General features: G+C 39.8%; 1 protein-coding gene across 1 annotated transcript; it reads right to left on the bottom strand.

Moving 5' to 3' along the window:
• Window positions 1–5,706: 5,706 nt before the first annotated feature.
• Window positions 5,707–6,150, bottom strand: LOC122747153 (uncharacterized protein C1orf115 homolog). The gene has a single exon (XM_043993351.1). The coding sequence runs from the start codon at window positions 6,148–6,150 to the stop codon at window positions 5,707–5,709; it is 444 nt and encodes a 147-aa protein (XP_043849286.1).
• Between the last annotated feature and the right edge of the window lie 14,874 nt (window positions 6,151–21,024).

Here is a 21,024-nt window from a genome sequence, read left to right as displayed (position 1 = left end):
GCAGGAGAACTATAGCTCCCTGAGATTGATAGATTAATCTAGGCCTTTCTGTCTCTCTTCACCAACTTCTTATTCTCCTTAATAAATGCTTAATAGCCTAGCTCTTGCTAAAGCTTATAATTTATTGGGGACCACTCATTATATATTTTAGACAGACTAGCTAGCATTTTAGCCCCTTACAGATGGAAGACCAGGAAGAGGAAAGCTGAATCTATAATCTTCTGATCTTCTGGTTGGGTAAGAAATTTCCCCTCCCCCGGAAGTACTGCTAAGTACTGGCTGTTTTCTATTTAAATTTTCCAATGGGCTTTTTCAACTCCCTAAGTACCCTGTTCCTGATTTTAGTCTGTTTAACCAGACAAATGGGGGATAAGATCACGTTAATGCTTTGTTTTTGTGGATTTTCTATATTTATTTTTATTTTTGTTAGAAGAGCCAGTAAGGTGCTCACACAAGGGAATATAAATATTCCCCCCCTCCCAACCATGCCTTTTCAGAGAAACCTCTGACTTCTGTAGGTTTTCCAAATTCTAACACTAATTGTTGCTCTAATTTTGTATTCCTGGAGGCAAGGACCCAGCCTCTAGAAGCCTTTAATCCCCTAGAAGCAGTGGGGGAAGGGGAACCCAGGCTTGAATTCAAAACCAAGCCTGATTCAAATTGCCCTTCCCTTCCTCTCAGGCCCCCCCCTCTTCCCCCTCCTCTGGTGCCAGCTCCTATTCCTCCTCCCTCCTCAGATCCTAAGCTTGAGCATGAGCAGCTTTCTCTACCTACATTTGCAGCTTCTACTCAGTTATCAGAGCAGTCAGGCTCAGCCCTTCCCCAGTCTGGCTGTGATTCCTACTTGACCTGCTGTAGTTCCCTGAAAACCAACCTTGAAAACCCTTTAAATCCCAGATATGCTTGTTTTGTTCATAATTTTGGTAATCTGCTTTTGTCTTTAATTAGTAACCTTATAAAGCATTTGTATTATGAAAGAACTGACAGACAATATAGAGAGGTTAAAGAAGACAAACTTAAGCTGAATAAAAATGAAAATCATCAAATTTTAAGAAGACATATTTTACAGAAATGTAGAAGTAAGCAGCAAGGTATTAATATGAGTATTGGGGATTTTAGATATCAGAATCAAAGGTGTTCTAAATTCACTCAGAGAAATAATGTCAGTTTAGAGGTTACATAGGATTTCTATGCTATTACATCTACATTTTGAAATTAACAATATGCGTTTATTTTCATAGAGATTTTCATGCTTTTAAGATTGTGTTTTATACTTAGTTAAAAAAGGGAGAATATTTGTAAAAGCTTTTTATAGTCATGTGATCAAGTTTATATTTTGTAATACTCTTATTAATACTAAGTTCACATTTATTTAGATTTCCCTAGTTTGAATTCCATTGTCTTTTATTCTTTCATGTGTATTTTCTTCTATTCATTTATCTATCTAATTTTGAAACAATGCAAGAGGATTTTGATTTCATAACACAATGATAATTCTGGGAGTATTGTGTTCCCATAATCTGACTGTTTGTTTTTGTTATTTTTTCACAACTGATTATTTGATCAAACCCTATAAAGCATTTCCCTGGCAAATTGGTTGCCATGGCAAGTGTAAATTGATCTAGAAGTTTTTTGTTTTTGTTTTTGTTTTTGTTTTTGGTGAGGCAATTGGGATTAAGTGACTTGCCCAGTCACACAGCTAGTAAGTGTTAAGTGTCTGAGGCTGGATTTGAACTCAGTTCCTCCTGAATCCAGGGCTGGTACTCTATCCACTGCACCACCTAGCTGCCCCTAGATGTATTTTTTTTTGGCAGGGCAATTGGGGTTAAGTGACTTGCCCAGGGTCACACAGCTAGTAAGTGTTTAAGTGTCTGAGGCCGGATTTGAACTCAGGTCCTCCTGAATCCAGGGCCAGTACTCTATCCACTGTGCCATCTAGATGCCCCTTTTTTATGTGTAGAAGTATTATTTTTTATAAGCATATTCAAAAAAAGAGGGGAACATTTGTAAAAGTTTTCTTTTTCAAAAAAAAGTTTTCTTTAAGATTGTGTTGTGCTTTAACTTTTATCTAAATATGTCCCAATTTTTCACAAAAGTAATTGTATATTTAGTAAAAAAAAGGTATTATTTGAAATTATTGCATAATTGTATATTATATTCTGAATCAAGGTACAATCACTTTTTTGCAATCATTTATTATCCTCAATTTTTAAATCCATATGAGACTTGGATTATAGGAACTTATCATTAAAGACATTAATTGCCTTCATTCTGAGTTATCAGATGCCAGTTGGCCATGATGCCATCCAAACACAAGAGGAATACCTGCAAAGAGCAGACATTGAACTGTCACATGAGGGGAGACATGCATGAAGTCAAGGTACGGATGAGGGAACTGCTTTTGACAAACATTGAGATTGGTTTCCCTTGGTTTAATTTTTCCCCACAATATTGTACAGGTGGCTGGAAGTTTTCATCCCACCCATCTCATTCTACACCTGGCTTCTATGCCCCCTCCTATATGCTCTATGCCATGGATGTCTCAATCCCATGCATGTGATTAAGTCTGACTCAGTTTCCTCCAATAAGTTTGGTGGCATGGACGTATATACCAACCTTGTATTTTAAGCCTGGCATACTGCATGGGCAGTATATATTGCTCAAGTGTGGGAATGCTCATATCCCACCATTTCTTTGTTCTTTTATGGTAACCCTCATAATTATCTCAGGTGTCATGATAAATACAGTGTTAAATTTGGCCTTGACACCTGTTACCAATTATATTAGTTTTAATTTCTCATAATGGCATAAGGATAATTAGGCAGATGATGCAAGAAGTGATGAAACAAAGATAAAAATTATTATTTTAAAATTAATATCGCTGCAATTGTCTTCTCAATTTACCCTTCACAAGGGGGGACTATAGTAATATTATGTTTTAGAGAATATTTCAATTTTTGTTTGATTATATGTTTCAAGTGTAACAACTAAGATTCTGAATTCCCTTAGATATATTTTTAAGAACTTTCATTGTTTGATTTGATTATTGACAAGCTATTTTAAAGTTCTGTTAAGCTCAATTTTGTAGGAAAGTTTCCTGGCTTAATACCAGCATCCACACATCAACCCCTGAAAAGACTTCCATTTCATGACTACACCCAGAGGACATCTAAAGAATCATCTGAGAAAAGATTTTCAAAGACTTTAAATGCACAGTTTTGTGTTGTAGGGGTTTTTTTCCCCCTTCTGTTATTATATATACCATTTGTAACATGTATTCTCTTTAGAGGCCCTCCCTCCACAAGCCAGTGTCAAAGTGCCAGTTCATGAGCAACCACCCCTCTGGACAAACTTTCCTCTTTCTCCTTTTTCTATATTGTTATTAACATATTGTTAGCATAGGGTATTATATTCTGTTATTTTTGACTGTTTCATCAAGGAAACACCCAGTGTTTCTTGAAGAAACAAAGGGGAAACTGTAATGATTGGAATGATGCCACCAGCTGGAGACTTACTATAGGAATGCTCTGCCATGAGGAGAAGGCAGCTGAGGGCAAGACATGTGGCTTTTCTTTGGTGTCAGAAAGTTATGTTTGCTTGTGGGAGGAATAGGGGATGGATAGATGAATCTAGGCCTTTCTCTCTTTTCAGCAAATTCTTTTTTTAGCAAAAAACATTTATTTTATTTTTTCCAGTTACATGTAAGGGTAGTTTTCAACATTCATTTTCATAAGATTTAGAGTTCCAAATTTTTCTCCCTCCCTCCCTCCCTTTCCTCTCCCCTCCACAAGATTGCAACCAGGTCATATATGTACAATCCACAAGTGTTCTTTTTATCAGTTCTTTCTATGAGGGTGCCTAGTAAGTTTCCTCATTAGTTCCTTGGGGTTGTCTTGGATCGTTGCATTACTGAGAGTAGTTAAGTCAACACATTTGCTCATTGAACAATACTGCTGTCACTATGAACAATGTCCTCCTAGCTCTGCTCACTTCACTATACATTGATGTTCATTAGTCTTTCCAGGTTTTGCTGGGATCATCCTGTTTGTCATTTCCTATAGCACATGACCATTCCACCACAATCATATAGCACAGCTTTTTCCATCATTCCTCAATTGATGGACATTCCCTTGATTCTCAATTGTTAGCTCTTCACCAAATTCTTATTCTCCTTAATAAATGCTTAAAAGTCTGACTTGCTAAATCTTATAATTTATTGGTGACCACTTATTAGATATTTTCAACAGACTAGCTAGAATTTTAGCCCTTACAGTTCCATAGTGTCACCCTCTTCCCTCCCCCAATCCACAGAATCAGCTGTTTGCCATATTAGGCTTTCAAAACAAGGCATGCCCTATAAAAGGAAGTGTCACAGGGGGAAAAGGTGGTGGTAGGTCCTTGGTAAGTGAAAGACTTCACCCCTGGGCAGGAGAGGGCTTAGCAACATTTTCCTCCCAGAACAGAAAGAAGATAAAAGATGTTATAGAGGATTGATGGGGTGAGGAGCTAAAAATGGAAATATGCTTTTGTGGGTAGAGTGGGGAAAGTTTGGATGTTTCTTATTCCTGAGAGCCAAGGGGAATTATATTGAAGACATGATGGTGTTGAACTTGACAGTTATTTCTGTCTCCTTGCTGGTAGTAGTCAGGTAGTAGCCTGACTTTCCTGCTATGGAATGTCCCTTTTTTTTTTTTGTGGGGCAATGGGGGTTAAGTGACTTGCCCAGGGTCACACAGTTAGTAAGTGTCAAGTGTCTGAGGCTGGATGTGAACTCAGGTCCTCCTAAATCCAGGGCTGCTGCTTTATCCACTGAGCGACCTAGCTGCCCCTTTTCCCTTACTTTTTAGGTGGTTCCATCCTGATATTTAGTTGGTCATGCTCAACATTAATAGTCCCTTAATTCACCTATATGTCTGTCATGTCATCTGGTCACCTTTGGTCTTGCTTCTCACAGGAGAAACTTCTGACTTATCCTAAACCCATGCCAAAAGAAAAGTGAGTTGCTTAGAAAGAGAAAATCACAGATTGGACAGGAAGAGGCTGTTAGGGTCAGGGAATTAAATCTATGAGCATGAACTTTAGATGCACTTCTCATGATGTTTGATTAGTCAATCAACATGCACTTACTAAGTACTACTAAACAAACAGTTCTTAAGCACCAGTCAACAAGCATTTATTTTTTTTCATTAAACAAATCCAAATATTTACGTAGATCACCTATGTCTTCCTCTCATTAAACTTGCCATTGAGTTGGAAATGATCAGAAAACCCTGAAATGTGAGGCTTCCATGTGGTGTTCAAGAGACCCACCTTGGTATTGGTGACATTTTTTATTTTTTAGCATTCCTGTATTTTCAATCCCATTGCAGTCAATAGGCTTTCTATTCCTGGGCAAGTGTGAGGCTCAGCATTTACCAAGTTAATTTTTGCAAAACTCAGCTCATCCTTGTGGCCCCATCTTTCTTGGTGCAGGCTTCCCTTTGCCCAGGATTCTGCAGAATATCTCCAAGATGAAAAGTACCATAAAACAGGGAAGGATCTGACTCATGAACACCACCCCTTAACCTCCCCAAGAAAAGACAGTAATTTTTTCTCTGTAATGACCAGTAGTTTCTGGGTCAAAGTCCTTGAAGATTGGACTCCATCCTGTTCCCAGAGCAGCAGTGTCCATGTTCGATCCCAGAACACCCAACTCAGTGATTTCTGTTAGGAAGGTGGCTGATTATTCAGGAGGTGATAAGGAGCAGTAAGTTCATGCAAATTAGTGTCAAAGTCCCAGTTGCATGCTTCACCAAGTGCTTTCATACAATTCTCACCAAACTTCTTGAGTGCCTTCCAAAAGTCATTTTTGGGTTTCTCTCCATCTGTCTGCTCCTCCAGGGACTGGGATCTCTTCCCGGAAAAGGCAACATGAACTTTCTTGGAGTGGGGTTCCTTATTCCGCCTCACCTTACACTGGTGACCTGGGCACTGCAGCTGCTCTTCTTCCTCATTTGTCTCCCCACCCTCCTCCACCTCATCCTCTTCTTCTAATTGTGGGTGCTGCAGGATACAGGCTTCTTCTTCCTCCTCCTTCTCCTTTTGCTCCTGCCTGAAGAGCCTGCTCAGGTATCTGCTGGCTGCCTTCTCTCTGAGCCTGTTGTCTACCATGGTTCTGCCACCAGGGTTACTGAACCTTGGAGCACTGCAGAGGAGATGAGAGCTCCCAGCCTAGTTCCTGACCCTCCTCAACAAGCTTTTATGAAACACCAATCAACAACCCTCATTAAGTATCCATTGTGTTTTGAGCACTGTGCTAAGTACAAGGAAACAAAAGAAAGTCCAAACACAGTCCCTGCCCTCAAGGGGTTCACAGTCTAGTAAGAGAGAAATCCCTTGTACTCCTCTAGTTCCCTTCCTGCCCTTAATCAAATCTTTGTAAATCCATTTAACTTTACTAGGTCCTCTTCTATTCTTATCTCCATGCTGATGATTCTCAGATGTGCTTATTTAGTTCCAAGCTCTTCCCCAAACTCTGGAATAGCCTATTGGACCTTTCAGACTAGACATCTCTTAGACAACATGGCCCAAACTGAATTCGTTATCTTTGCCCCCAAACTCTACCTTCTTCTAAACTTCTGTCTTACTATGGAGGTATTATTTTCATCATTAGACTATAAGCTTCTTGAGAGTAGGGACTGCTTTATCCCTTTCTTTGCATCTCCAGCATAAATCACAGTGCCTAGTATATAATATAAACACTTCTTGACTAACAGAAATGATATGCAAACAAATGTATATATGCAAGATATATACTGGAAAATAGTCAACAGAAGCAAAGTTTCTTATTGTGGTTCTTTTTATTTTTTTCAGTTGCGTCTGATTCTTGGTGATTCTACTTTTTTGTTTGATTGATTGTTTAGTGTTTTTTTTTCTTTGTTTCTTTTTGGAGTGGTTTGCCATTTCCTTCTTCTTCTTTTTTTTTTTTTTTTTTTAGGGCAATTGGGGTTAAGTGACTTGCCCAGGGTCACACAGCTAGTAAGTGTCAAGTGTCTGAGGCTGGATTTAAACTCAGGTACTCCTGAATCCAGGGCCGGTGCTTTATCCACTGCGCCACCTAGTTGCCCCGCCATTTCCTTCTCTAGTTCATTTTACAAATAAAGAACCTGAGGCAAACTGGGCTAAGTGATTTGCCCAGTGTGACACAGCTAGTGAGTATTTGAGGTCAGATTTGAAAAAAAAAAGTACTGAATTAAATGTGAAAGATACATTCATGCCCACATCTTTTTTTTTTTTTTTGTGGGGCAATGAGGGTTAAGTGACTTGCCCAGGGTCACACAGCTAGTAAGTGTCAAGTGTCTAAGGCTGGATTTGAACTCAGGTCCTCCTGAATCCAGGGACAGTGCTTTAACCACTGTACCACCTAGCTGCCCTCATGCCCATATTTTTTATGAGGTACAAATAATCTTCTGATTAAGTCAGAAGGGCAATAATGTCAATGAGGAGTGAATAAATTAGCCAGGATCTCTAGGGCTTTCACTAGCTAAGCCTAGGACAAATTTTAGCATTTTTGTGTTGTGATTAAAAATTGGACATGAAATTGATATAGAAGACTTCTGTATCAGAGAGAATGGGGATGGTAGGAGGAGGTTTTTCTCCCTCTCATCTCCTCAAGCCATCTTTCTTTGAATTGCAGGTACCTGAGATACCTTATCCAATAGAGATCAGAGAAACATATTCTAGACCAATTTAGATAGAAACAGTCATTGGAGGGACCCTGACTTCCAGGTGTATGACCCCTGACAGTAGAGAAGAGAGCTGACTATTCAAGAGAGAATATCTTGGGAGTCCAAGGAAGAATTCCACCTACAAGAATTGTATGTAAGGGTAAGTTTTGAGAAGAATATACAAAGAGAGAAATGATATGGGGGAAAGCACATTGGTCCTTAGGATTCCTCTGTAAAGAATTACACTCTCAGCCAAGTCCTATTTAGGAATAAAAGAACAGATTTATTGGGGTACAAGAGAAACTGGCCAGGAAGAAGTTTCCCCCCAGACTAGCTTGGGGAGGGCACTTTTATAGGGCTAAGATGGCATGGGAAAAATGTCCCTTATTGGGTGATGGGTTGGAAGTAGTCTGGTGGTGGATTGGAGTAGTTTGATGATAAGTTGTGGGCAATCTGGTTATGGGTGTTAACTCCATCCTGGTGGGTAGCAAGCAGTCTGCTGGTGGGCATTTTCTGTGTCCCCTCCTGGTGCAGCCAGGCCTAACAGGATTACTTCATCTAGGTGGTGAGGAGTACTGGAATGCAGAGTGGTGCTCCTCAAGCTTGTTCAATTCAATACTGTGCTGCTTATCTCTTTGGGTGTGTCTGTCCTTTGTGTGAGCTCAAGGAGAAGGTTCCTTGATCTCAATGAAAAATTCCTGGGGTTTCAAGGAAAAAGTTCCTTGACCTTCTCAGACAACTTCTGGAGTAATCAGGGCCTATAATACTCCCATAATGGAAAAAACTTCTTGGCAGTGCAGTGCCAGGAGGTCTGAGTTGCCTTTGCTACATGACTTATAGGTATGTACTTTACTAACAATTATTTTAGGTTTGTGCCTACTCTTCCTTCTGACATGGTATGGATTTGTAGTTGACTGCATTCACTCTAGCTTTGTGGAAGAAGTGTGGTTTTTTTTCTCTTTCTTTCTATGTCATCCTAGTAAATACCCTTGCTAAGAACTAATGTCTTCTATTGTCATGACTGTTGATGGGAAGCACACCAGTGAAGGACTATGAACTATAGTGTTAAAACTAGTATTACTTCTAAAACCAGAGGGAATAGGCACCCTCTTGGTACCCAATTTACAAATATGAGTTAATGTTAAGGGAATATACTGGAAGAGGGTATTTTAAAAACAAAAATGACAATGAAAGGCAGCAGAATTCAGATTAATTGTAGCACCTGGTTTTAATCCTGAACAACAAAGGGAACAGAAACACAAGTCTTTCTTCTTTGTAGAGAAATAGAAAGTGAGAGGGAAAAAATAACACTCTTGGAACCTCATGTACTCAATCATATATTTTGATTTGGAAGAGATCTCAAAGGTTATTAAGTCCAACTTTTGATTTTACAACTGAGAAAACTGAGGCCCAGAAAAAAATAAGTGTGTATAATCATACAAGGAATAAGTATCAGAGTCCAGGTTCGTTTGCTTGATGATCTGATCAGTTCCCACATATTCAATAATCATCAGTCTCTAGATAATTCCCAAATCTGTATCCCCACATTTTTTTCTTTTTTTCTTTCTTCTTCTTTTTTTTTCTTTTGTGAGACAGTGAGGGTTAAGTGACTTGCCCATGATCACACAGCTAGTAAGTATCAAGTTTCTGAGGCTGGCTTTGAACTCAGGTCCTCCTGAATCCAGGGCCAGTGCTTTATCCACTGTGCCTCCTAGCTGCCCCATCACCAACTTGCTATAAGACTTCTTGATATATCTCATTCCTGTCTCAAATTCACCATTTTCAAAGCAAAGGTCATTGTCTATCTTCTGAAATCCATAGTTCTTCCTCATGTGAAGAATACTGGCATCCGTTCAGTCAGATTCATAAACTCAGATCCTCCTCATTCTTCCCCCTCCTGAATTCCCCAACAGCCAATTAGTTGCTAAGTCTTAGAAATTCAATCTTCAGAAGAACTGCATATATGTTTGCTTCTCTCCCTTCCCATAGCCACCATTTCCATTCAGAACCTCATGACTTTTTACCTGGATTGGTGCAACAGCTTCCTAGTTGGTCTCCTTGTCTCCTAACACTCACCTCTCTTATCCATCCTCCATACAGCACAGGACTGCCAACATCACACCTTTGGTCAAGCAGATTCCAATCTCTCCATTGGCTCTAACAAAAAAGACATCTTCTTCCTTTGACATTTATAGACATTTAGAATCTTTGTTTAACTGACTTTTTTTGCTTGGTGAGGCAATTGGCATTAAGTGACTTGCCCAGGGTCACACAGCTAGTGGGTGTCATGTGTCTGAGGCTGGATTTGAACTCAGATCCTCCTGAATCCAGGGCCAGTGCTCTATCCACTGTGACACCTAGCTACCCCCTAAGTGATATTTTTTAATTAAAGTACTTTATTATTTTCCAGTGACATGTAAGGATAGATTTGAACAGTTGTTTTCACAAGATTTTTAGTTCCAAATTTTTCTCCCACCCTCCCTTCTCTCCCCTCTCCACAAGACAGAAAGCAATCTGATATAGGTTATATATGTACAATCACATTAAACATATTTCTGCATTAGTCATGTTGTGAAAGAAGAATTGGAGCACATGGGGAAAACCTCATAAACAGAGAAAAAAAAACCCCAGCCCCAAAGTAGAAACTATATGGTTTAGTCTGCATTCAGAACCCAATGTCCTTTTTTCTGGTGTGGAGAACATTTTCTATCATGAGTTCTTTGAAATTGTTTTGGATCATTGCCCTGCTGAAAAGAGCCAAGTCTATCACAGTTGATCATTACACAATGTTGCTGTTACTGTGTACAATGTTCTCCTGGTTCTGCTCCTTTCACTCAGCATCAGTCCATTTAAGTCTTCCCAAGATTCTCTGAAATCCTCCTGCTCATCATTTCTTATGTCACAATAGTATTCAAATACATTCATATACCACAACTTGCTTAGGCATTCCCCAATTGATAGGCATTCCCTCGATTTCCAATTCTTTGCTACCACAAACAGAGATGCTATGAATATTTTTGTATATGTGGTTGCTTTTCCCTCTTCTATGATCTCTTTGGGATACAAACCTATTAGTGGTATTACTGGCTCAAAGGGTATTATTAACAGTTATTTTCAAACTGATTTCATGTTATTATTCTTCCTTCATGTCCAAGCCAAACTGGACTAAACTATGTATGTTTTTACTTCATGGACAGTTAGGAGGCACAGTGGATAGAGTATTTAGCCTGGATTCAGGAAGACTCACCTTTGTCAGTTCAAATCTGGCCTCAGAAACTTGTTAGCTGTGTAACCCTCAGCAAGTCACATAACACTTTTTCCCTCAGTTTTCTAATATGTAAAATGAGCTAAAGAAGGCAATAATAGCAAAGCACTACATTATCTTTGCCAAGAAAACCCCAAATGGGATAATAGTCAAACCCCAATCTTTCTTGGAATCTCTATGCCTCTTTAAAGACTCATCTTGATGTGGACAGAAATTTTGGTTCAAATTGATCCTAAGTCATCCCAAAAGAATTACAAGATTCAGTGACTCAGTTTCCCAAGTTTTATTGCAATACAGTGAGTGACCACAGGGAGAGAACCAGAATAGTGGAAAGGTATCTCTTGAATAGTGAAAGAAAAGACAGTTATATTTATAGTATGGATAAATTGATTATCAGTCTCATTATAATAATCTCCACCTTGCTCCCCAAGGACAGTTGAGGGCCTGTCCTACTCATTATAATATTCTTCACCTTTGGGAGGTACAAGGGAAGGCTTATCCAAATTTGGAGTTCATGAGGTCCTAAGCCAACCCCCAAGGTGGGTACCTTTTTCAGTGGAGGTGTATTTTGGGGGTTTACACATCATAAGGTGAATCTGGGGACAAATTTGGCCTTTTCTGTGCATGTCTCTTTCTGATTCCCATGCTTAGTTTCAAAACACCTTCGTTTTTCATTAGAATTTCTATAGGCTGTCATTTAGCCTAAGGTCACCATGGCCTCTCTCCTACTGTTGCCATTATGGGCACTGATTTCTGTGGGTAAGAGAACCTAGCATCCTGAATTGTAAGTTATCCATTAACTGGAGTCTGACTCCCTTTTTGAGGAAATATCTGAATTAAAGCTTGGGTCTTAGGTTTTTCTATTAACCCCTTTTTGCCTCCTACATAATTTTTAAGTGACAGCTCTGATCTGAGGGCTTTCTTCCCGCTATTTCTAAGTATTTCCCTTATTAATGAAATTAATTTGTAGTTCTTTTTGGTATGCTTTTTCCCTTTACTTTTCTGTATCTGTTTTTCCTGCCAAGTAGACTACAGACTCCATGAGGTTAGCTTTTAATCAGCAGAATGTAGTACAGTTTCTGACAGAATAAGTACTTAATAAATGCTTGTCAAATGATTGATCCCATTCCCTCCCAAATAACTTTTGTCCCTCTTTGATACTTATACAGGAGATTCATTCATTGAACTTCATGCCAAGACCTTTCTCATTTTTGTCTTGATATTTCAAGAATCGCAGTCCCTTTGACCATGTTCACAGGGAGAATGATCGAGAAGGTTGGGAGGAGGTAACTCTTCTTGCTGAATAATAGAACGGACCATGACTCACAAGCTAACCACCCTTCCCTGACCCTGACTTTAGAAATACGACTCTTGAACAAGTAGGGAAGTCAAGAGAGAAAGGAGTCAGAGGCCAAAAAAGGCAGTGGAGGTTGGAGGGGTGTACTTAAGTAATGGAAAGATGACAGGAATGTCCAGTAGTTGAGGACCAGTGGCTCTGACAGGTCTGGCTCTAAGGTAGAGAACATGAGAAAATGGTGATAGATTCTTTCCCCATTTGCTCCCTTTCTCAAGAGAAGAAGCTATATGTCCATGAGAGCTGCTAGCTCACTTTAACTTTAATTTCCTCTGCACTGGGAAAGATCAGACTTTGTTTTTAAATGTACACTTTGTGTGGAATTAAAAAAAAGTGTGCCAACATACCTGAGCTATTCTTGTACTTGACTTAGTGTTTATGTGTGAAGAGGAAGAGGAGAGACAGAGAAAGGCAGGAGGCTGTTTGATCAGGGCATGGAGCCAGTTTAGAGCAGTTGGGAAGAGGAGAGACACAAGGATTAGACTGTGGAATCATGGTATCTGCTTCAGAATTCAGAAAGCCCTGGGAAATAAAATAACAGGGTAGTGGTGAGGGGAGATGGGGGTGGGGGTGGGGTGGGATAACAGGATTCCAAGAAGTAAAGGCAGGCAAAAGTTTGCATTCTGTTCCATAGTGTGACCCTCCTCACTCCCCCAATCCACAGCATCAGCTGTTTGCCATATTAGGCTTTTAAAGCATGCCATGCCCTGTAAAAGGAAGTGTCACAGGGGGAAAAGGTGGTGGTGGTCCTTGATAAGTGAAAGACTTCCCCCCTGGGGAGGAGATGGCTTAGCAACATTTTCCTCCCAGAACAGAAAGAAGGCAAAAGGTGTTATAGAGGATAGATAGTATAAGGATCTGAAAATGGAAATTTCCTTTTGGGGGTAGGGTGGGATGATGTTCCTGAACTCTTGAGTTATCTCTGTCTCCTGGCTGGTAGTAATCAAGTAGTAGCCACACTTAACTGACTTTCCTGCTATGGAATTTTATTGTTCCTTACTTTTTAGGTGGGTCCATTCTGATATCTAGTTGGCCATGCCCAACTCTAATAGTCCCTTACTTCACCCTTATTTCTGTCATGTCATCTGGTCACCCTTGGTTTTACTTCTAAGAAGAGAAACTTCTGACTTATTCTAAACCCATGCCAAAAGGAAAGTGAGTTGCTTGGAAAGGGAAAACCGCAAACTAGAAAGGAAGAAGGCTGTTAGGGGCAGGGAATGAATTCTGTGAGCATGCTCTTTAGATCCACTTCTTAAACTGTTTGGTTAGTCAATCAACATGCATTTATTAAGCACCACTCAGCAAGCATTTATTGAGCACCAGTCAACAAGCCTTTATTATTTTTTTAAATTAAACAAATCCAAACATTTCTACAGATCACAAACTTCTTCCTCTCATTAATGTTGCTACTTAGTTGGAAATGATCATAAAACCCTAAATTTGGGGCCTCCATGTTTTGTTCAAGAGACCCACCTGGGTATAGGTGACATTTTTAAAAAACAATTGTTTTGTAGCATTCCTGTACTTTGACTTCCATTGCTGCCAATAGGCTGGCTATTCCTGGGCAGGTGAGAAGCTCAGGATTCAGCAAGCTAATTTTTGTAAACCTTAACTCATCCTTGTGGCCCCATCTTTCTTGGTGCAGGCTTTCCTTTGCCCAGAATTCTGTTAATGACAGAATATCCCCAAGATGAAAAGCAGGGAAGGGCCTAACTCATGAACACCACTCCTCAACCTGCCCAAGAAAAGACAGTATTTTTTCCTCTCTCTAGTCACCAGCACTTTCTGAGTCAAAGTCCTTGGTGCATGGACTTAATGGAGTTCCCAGAGCTGCAGTGTTCATGTTCTCTCCCAGGAGACCCAACTAGGTGGCTTCTGTTAGGGAGAGAAGGGAAGGAAGGATTGTTCATCACGTGATAAGTAAACTGCAGTAAGCCCATGAAAATCATCCGTAAAGTACCACCTGCATGCTTCACCAAGTGCTTTCCTAGTATTCTTGCCAAACTTCTTGAGTGCCTTCTGATAGTCCTTTTTGGGCTTCTCTCCCTTTGTCTGCTCCTCCATGGACTGGTATCTCTCCCGGGAAAAGGCAGAATGAACTTTCTTGGAGTGGGGTCCCTTATCCCCCTTCCCCTTACATTGGGGCCCCTGGTGCTGCAGCTGTTCTTCCCCTCTAGTCTCCTCTCCCTCCTCCTCCTCCAATTGTGGGTGCTGCAGGATACAGGCTTCTTCCTCTTCCTCCTCCTCCTCCTCCTTCTTCTTCTTCTTCTTTTGCTCCTGCCTGAAGAGCCTGCTTAGGTATCTGCTGGCTGCCTTCCCTCTGAGCCTGTTGTCGGCCATGGTTCTTTCACCAGGGCTGCTGAGCAGCAGAGCACTACAGGGGAGAGAAGAGAGCACAGGACCTTAGCTCTCAGCCTAGTCCCTGACCCTCCTCAACAAGCTTTTATGGAGTACCAATCAACAACCCTCATTAAGCATCCTTTGTGTCTTGAGTACTGTGCTAAGTACAAGGAAACAAAAGAAACAAAAGAAAGTCCAAACACAGTCCCTGCCCTCAAGGAGTTCACAGTCTAGTAAGAGAGTAATCCTTGTAATGCTCTAATTCCCTTCCTGCCCTTAATCAAATCTTGTAAACCCATTTAACTCTACTAGATCTTCTTCTATTCTTATCTCAATGCTAATTTGCTTATTTAGTTCCAAGCTCTTTCCCAACCTCTGGAGTTGGGTCTCTAATTGCCTATTGGACATTTCTGACTAGATATCTCTTAGACAACATGTCTAAAAGTCTTTATCCCCAAACTATCCCTTCTTCCAAATTTCTGTCTTACTGTGGAGGGATTATCTCCACCATCAGATTATAAAGTTCTTGAGAGCAGGGACTGTTTTATCCCTTTCTTTGTATCTCCAGCATGAATCACAGTGTCTAGTATATAATATGAACACTTTTTGACTAACAGAAATTATATGCAAACAACTCCAGTATATACAAGGTATATACTGGAAAATAGTCAACAGAGGCAAAGTTTTCTATTGTGGTTCATTTGATTTTTTTTTTTTCATTTGTGTTGGATTCTTGGCGACACTACTTATTACTTATTTTCTTTTGTTTTTTTTTTCTTTTCTTTTCTTTTTTGGGTAAAGATACTGTAATGGTTTGCCATTTCCTTCTCTAGTTCATTATACTAATACAGAACCTGAGGCAAACAGCACTAAGTGATTTGCCCAGTGTGACACAGCTAGTAAGTATTTGAGGTCAGATTTGAATCCAAAGTACTGAATTAAATGTTAGAGATACATTCATGCCCAAATCTTTTTATGTGGTAAAAATGATTTTCTGATTGAGTCAGGAAGGGTAATAATGTCATTGGCTGAGTGAATAAATTAGCTTGATCTCTAGGGCTTTGAATAGCTAAGCCTAGGACAAATTTGAGGAGTTTGGTTTTGATATTTAAAAATTGGGATGCAATTGATATAGAAGACTTCTTCTGTATCAGAGAGAATGGGGATGGAAGGAGGGGACTTTTCTCCCTCTCACCTCCTCAAGCCATCTCTCTTTGAACTGCAGCTACCTGAGATGCTAATCCAGTAGAGAACAGAGAAACCTGTTCTAGACCAATTTAGATAGAAACAGTCATTGGAGGGACCTTTATTTCAGGGTATACGACCCCTGGCAGTAGAGAAGAGAGCTGACTATGTATTCAAGAGAGAATACCTTGGGAACCCAAGGGGGCATCCCACCTAGAATAATTGTACATAACAGTAAGTTGTGAGAAGAATGCACAAAGAGAGAAAGAACTTCTTGGCCATGCAGTGCCAGGAGTTCTGAGTTGCCTTTGCTACATGACTCATATGTATGTACCTTACTACTATTTATTTTAGGTTTGTGCCCACTCTTCCTTCTGACATGGTATGGATTTGTAGCTGACTGCATTCACTCTAGCTTTGTGGAAGAAGTGGGTTTTTTACTATTTCTTTCTATATCATCCTAGTAAATGCCCTTGCTAAGAACTAATATCTTCTATTGTCATGACTGTTGATGGGAAGCACACCAGTGGAGGACTGTGAGCTATAGTGTTAAAACTAGTATCACTTCTAAACCAGAGGGAATAGGCACCCTCTTGTTACCCAATTTACAAATATGAGTTAATGCTAAGGGAATATACTGCAAGGGGGTATTTTACAAACAAAAATGACACCGAAAGGCAGCAGAATTCATATTAATTGTAGCACCTGGTTTTGATCCTGAACAACAAAGGGAACAGAAACACAAGTCTTTCTTCTTTGTAGAGAAATAGAAAGTGAGAGGGAAAACATAACATTCTTGGAATGTCATGTACTCAATCATATATTTTGATTTTGAAGAGATCTCAAAGGTTATTAAGTCTAACTTTTCATTTTACAACTGAGTAAACTGAGGCCAAGAAAAAAATAAGTGTGTATAGTCATACGGGGAGTAAGTATCAGGGTCCAGGTCCTTTTTTGCTAAATTCAGTATTCCTTTCGTTTGCTTGATGATCTATTCAGTTCCCACATATTCAAATATCATCAGTCTCTGGATAATTCCCAAATCTATATCACTGACATTCTTTTTCTTTTTTTCTTTCATTTTTTGCGGGGTAATGAAGGTTAAGTGACTTGCCCAGGGTTACACAGCTAGTAAGTGTCAAGTGTCTGAGGCTGGCTTTGAACTCAGGTCCTCCTGAATCCAGGGCCAGTGCTTTATCCACTGTGCCTCCTAGCTGCCCCATCACCAACTTGCTTTAAGACTTCTTTATATATCTCATTCCTGTCTCAAATTTACCATTTTCAAAGCAAAGGTCATTGTCTTTCTTCTGAAATCCATAGTTCTTCCTCCTGTGAAGAATACTAACATACATTCAGTCAGATTCATAAACTCAGATCCTCCTCATTCTTCCCCCTCCTGAATTCCCCAATAGGCAATTAGTGGCTGTCTTAAAAATTCAATCTTCAGAAGAACTGCATATATGTTTGCTTCTCTCCCTTCCCATAGCCACCATTTCCATTCAGAACCTCATGACTTTTTACCTGGATTGGTGCAAGAGCTTCCTAGTTGGTCTCCCTGTCTCCTAACCCTCACCTTTCCAATCCATCCTCCATATAGCACAGGGTTGCTAACATCACACCTTTAGTCAAGAAGATTCAGATCTCTCCATTGCCTCCAACAAAAAGACATCCTCTTCCTTTGACATTTATAGACATTTACAATCTCTGTTTAACTGTTCTTCTTATTATTATTCTTTTTACAGTAAGGATAGTTTTCAACAGTTGTTTTCATAAAATTTTTAGTTCCAAATTATTCTCGCACCCTCCCTTCTCTCCCCTCTCCCCAAGACAGAAAGCAGTCTGATATAGGTTATCTATGTACAATCACATTAAACATATTTCTACATTAGTGATATTGTGAAAGAAGAATCAGAGCACTCAGGAAAAACCTCAAAAAAAAAGGAGGAAAAAAAGAAAGAAGGAAAGAAAGAAAGAAAGAAAGAAAGAAAGAAAGAAAGAAAGAAAGAAAGAAAGAAAGAAAGAAAGAAAGAAAGAAAGAAAGAAAGGAAAAGAAAAAAAAAGAAACATCCCCAAAGTAGAAACTATATGGTTTAATCTGCATTCAGAATTCACAGTTCTTTTTTCTGCATGTGGAGAACATTTATTATCATGGGTTCTTTGGAATTTTCTTGGATCATTGCTTTGCTGAGAAGAGTCAAGTTTATCACAGTTGATCATCACACAGTGTTGCTGTTACTGTGTACAATGTTCTCCTGGTTCTGCTCCTTTCACTCAGCATCAGTCCACTTAAGTCTTCCCAAGTTTCTCTGAAATCCTCCTGCTCATCATTTCTTATATCACAATAGTATTCAAATACATTCATATACCACAACTTGCTTAGCCATTCCCCAATTGATGGGCAGTCCCTCGATTTCCAGTTCTTTGCCACCACAAAGAGAGCTGCTATGAATACTTTTGTACATGTAGTTGCTTTACTCTCTTCTATGATCTCCTTGGGATACAGACCTAGTAGTGGTATTACTGGCTCAAAGGGTATGATTAACAATTATTTTCAAACTGATTTCATGTGACTCTTCATGTCCAAACCAAAATGTCCTAAAGTATGTATGCTTTTATTCCATGGGGAGTTAGGTGGCACAGTGGATAGAATACCTAGCCTGGACTCAAGAACATTCACCCTTTCTGAATTCAAATCTTTTCTCAGATATTTGTTAGCTGTGTGACCCTGGACAAGTCACTTAACCCTGTTTGCCTCAGTTTCCTCATATGTAAAATGAACTAGAGAAGGCAATAATAGCAAAGCACTCCAGTATCTTTGCCAAGAAAATCCCAAATGAAATGATAAAGAGGCAGACCCCATCCTTTTTGGAATCTCTATGCCTCTTTAAAGATTCATCTTAATTAACAGCTCTGACCTGAGGTCTTTCTTCCCCCTGTTTCTAAGTATTTCCCTTACTAAAGAAATTAATTTGTATTTATTTTTGGTATGCTTTTTTCCTTTACTTTTTTGTATCTATGTTTTTCCTCCCAAGTGGAATGCAAACTCCATGAAGTTAGCTTTGAATCCCCTGAATCTAGTACAGATTTTGACATAGAATAGGTATTTAATAACTGCTTGTCAAATGACTGATCACATGCCCTCCCAAATAATAACTTTTGTCCCTGTATTAGACCTACAAATGAGGTTCATTCATTGAGCTACATGCCAGGGCCTTCCTCATTTTTGTCTTGATTTTGCCAGTATAGCAGGCCCTTTGACCATGTCCACAGGGACAGTGATCAAGATACCTACTCCTGCTGAACAATTGGAATGACCTTGACTCACAGGCTCATCACTCTCCCCTAACCCCTCCTTTTATAAAGGTGATTCTCGAACAAGTAGGGAAGTCAAGAGAGAAAGGAATCAGAGGCCAAAACAGGCACTGAAGGTTGGAGGGGTGTCCTTAAGTAACAGAAAGTAGACAGGAATATCCAGTAGTTGAGGACCAGTGGCTTTGAGAGATCTGTCTCTAAGGTAGAGAACATGGGCAAGTGGTGACAGATTCTTTCCCCATCTGCTCCTTTTCTCAAGAGAAGAAGCTATATGTCCATGGGAGCTGCTGGCTCAATTTAATTCCATCTGCACTGGGAAAGATTAAACTTTGTTTTTAAATGTACACTTTTGTGTGGAATAAAAAAAAAGTTTGCCAACATACCTGAGCTATTCTTGTACTTGATTTAGTGTTTATGTGTGAAGAGGAAGAGGAGAGACAGAGAAAGGTAGGAGGCTTTTTGATCAGTGGAAGCTGATATAAGGGCATGGAGCCATTTTAGAGCAGTTCGGAAAAGGTGAAACACAAGAATTAGACTGTAGAGGCCTGGTATCTGCATCAGAATTCAGAAACCACTGGAATAAATTAACAAGATATTGATGAGGGGTGTGGAATGGGATAACTGATTTCCAAGAAGTAAAGGCAGGCAAAAGTTTGCATTCTTTTCCACAGTGTCACCCTCCCCCCTCCCCCAATCAACAGAATTAGCTGTTTGCCATACTAGGCTTTCAAAAGGAAGTGTCACAGGGAAAAAGGTGGTAGTAGTTCCTCAGTAAGTGAAAGACTTCCCTCCTGGGGAGGAGATGGCTTAGCAACATTTTCCTCCCAGAACAGAAAGAAGGTAAAAGATTTGTTCTTATAGAGGATAGATGGGGTGAGGACCTGAAAATGGAAATTTCCTTTGGGGGTGGGGTGGGGAAAGTTTGGATGCTTGTTATTCTTGAGACTCAAGGGGAATTATGTTTAGGGAATGATGGTCTTGAACTTGAGTTATTTTTCTCTCCTGGCTGGTAGTAGTCAGGTAGTAGCCACACCTAACTGACTTTCCTGCTGTGGGATTTTATTTTCCCTTACTTCCTAGGTGTGTCCATCTTGATATCTAGTTGGCCATGCCCAACTTTAATAGTCCCTTAATTCACCCATATGGCTGTCCTGTCATCTGGTCCCCTTTGATTTTGCTTCTCACAGGAGAAACTTCTGTCTTATCTTAAGTCCATGCCAGAAGGAAAGTGAGTTGCTTGGAAAGGGAAAACCACAAACTGAACAGGAACAGGCTGTGAGGGGCAGGGAATGAATTCTATGAGCATGTTCTTTAGATCCACTACTCATGTTGTTTGATTAGTCAATCAACATGCATTTATTAAGCACTACTCAATAAGCATTTATTAAGCACTAGTCAACAAGCCTTTATTACTTTTCTTTTAATTAAACAAATTCAAACATTTCTATGGATTACATACTTCTTCCTCTCATTAATGTTGCTATTGAGTTGGAAATGATCATAAAACCCTAAATTTGGGGACTCCATGTGGTGTTTAAGAGATCCACCTGGATATAGGTGACATTTTAAAAAGACAATTCTTTTGTAGCATTCCTGTACTTTGAGTTCCATTGCTGCCAATAGGCTGGCTATTCCTGGGCAGGTGAGATGCTCAAGATTCAGCAAGCTAATTTTTGTAAACCTTAACTCATCCTTGTGGCCTCCATCTTTCTTGGTGCAGGCTTTCCTTTGCCCAGGATTCTGTTGATGGCAGAATATCCCCAAGATGAACAGCAAGGAAAGGCCATGAAGCAGGGAAGGGCCTGACTCATGAACACCACTCCTCAACCTGCCCAAGAAAAGACAGTATTTTTTCTTCTGTC

The sequence above is a fragment of the Dromiciops gliroides genome, chromosome 3 (assembly GCF_019393635.1).
Source record: "Dromiciops gliroides isolate mDroGli1 chromosome 3, mDroGli1.pri, whole genome shotgun sequence".
Lineage (NCBI taxonomy): Eukaryota > Metazoa > Chordata > Mammalia > Microbiotheria > Microbiotheriidae > Dromiciops > Dromiciops gliroides.
The sequence above is the reverse complement of the archived record's forward strand: the minus strand, read 5'-3'. Positions and strand labels throughout refer to the sequence as shown.

Bases quoted from the DNA above. Each gene is read 5' to 3' on its own strand.
- LOC122747153 (XM_043993351.1), bottom strand. From the start codon at position 6,150: ATGGTAGACAACAGGCTCAGAGAGAAGGCAGCCAGCAGATACCTGAGC.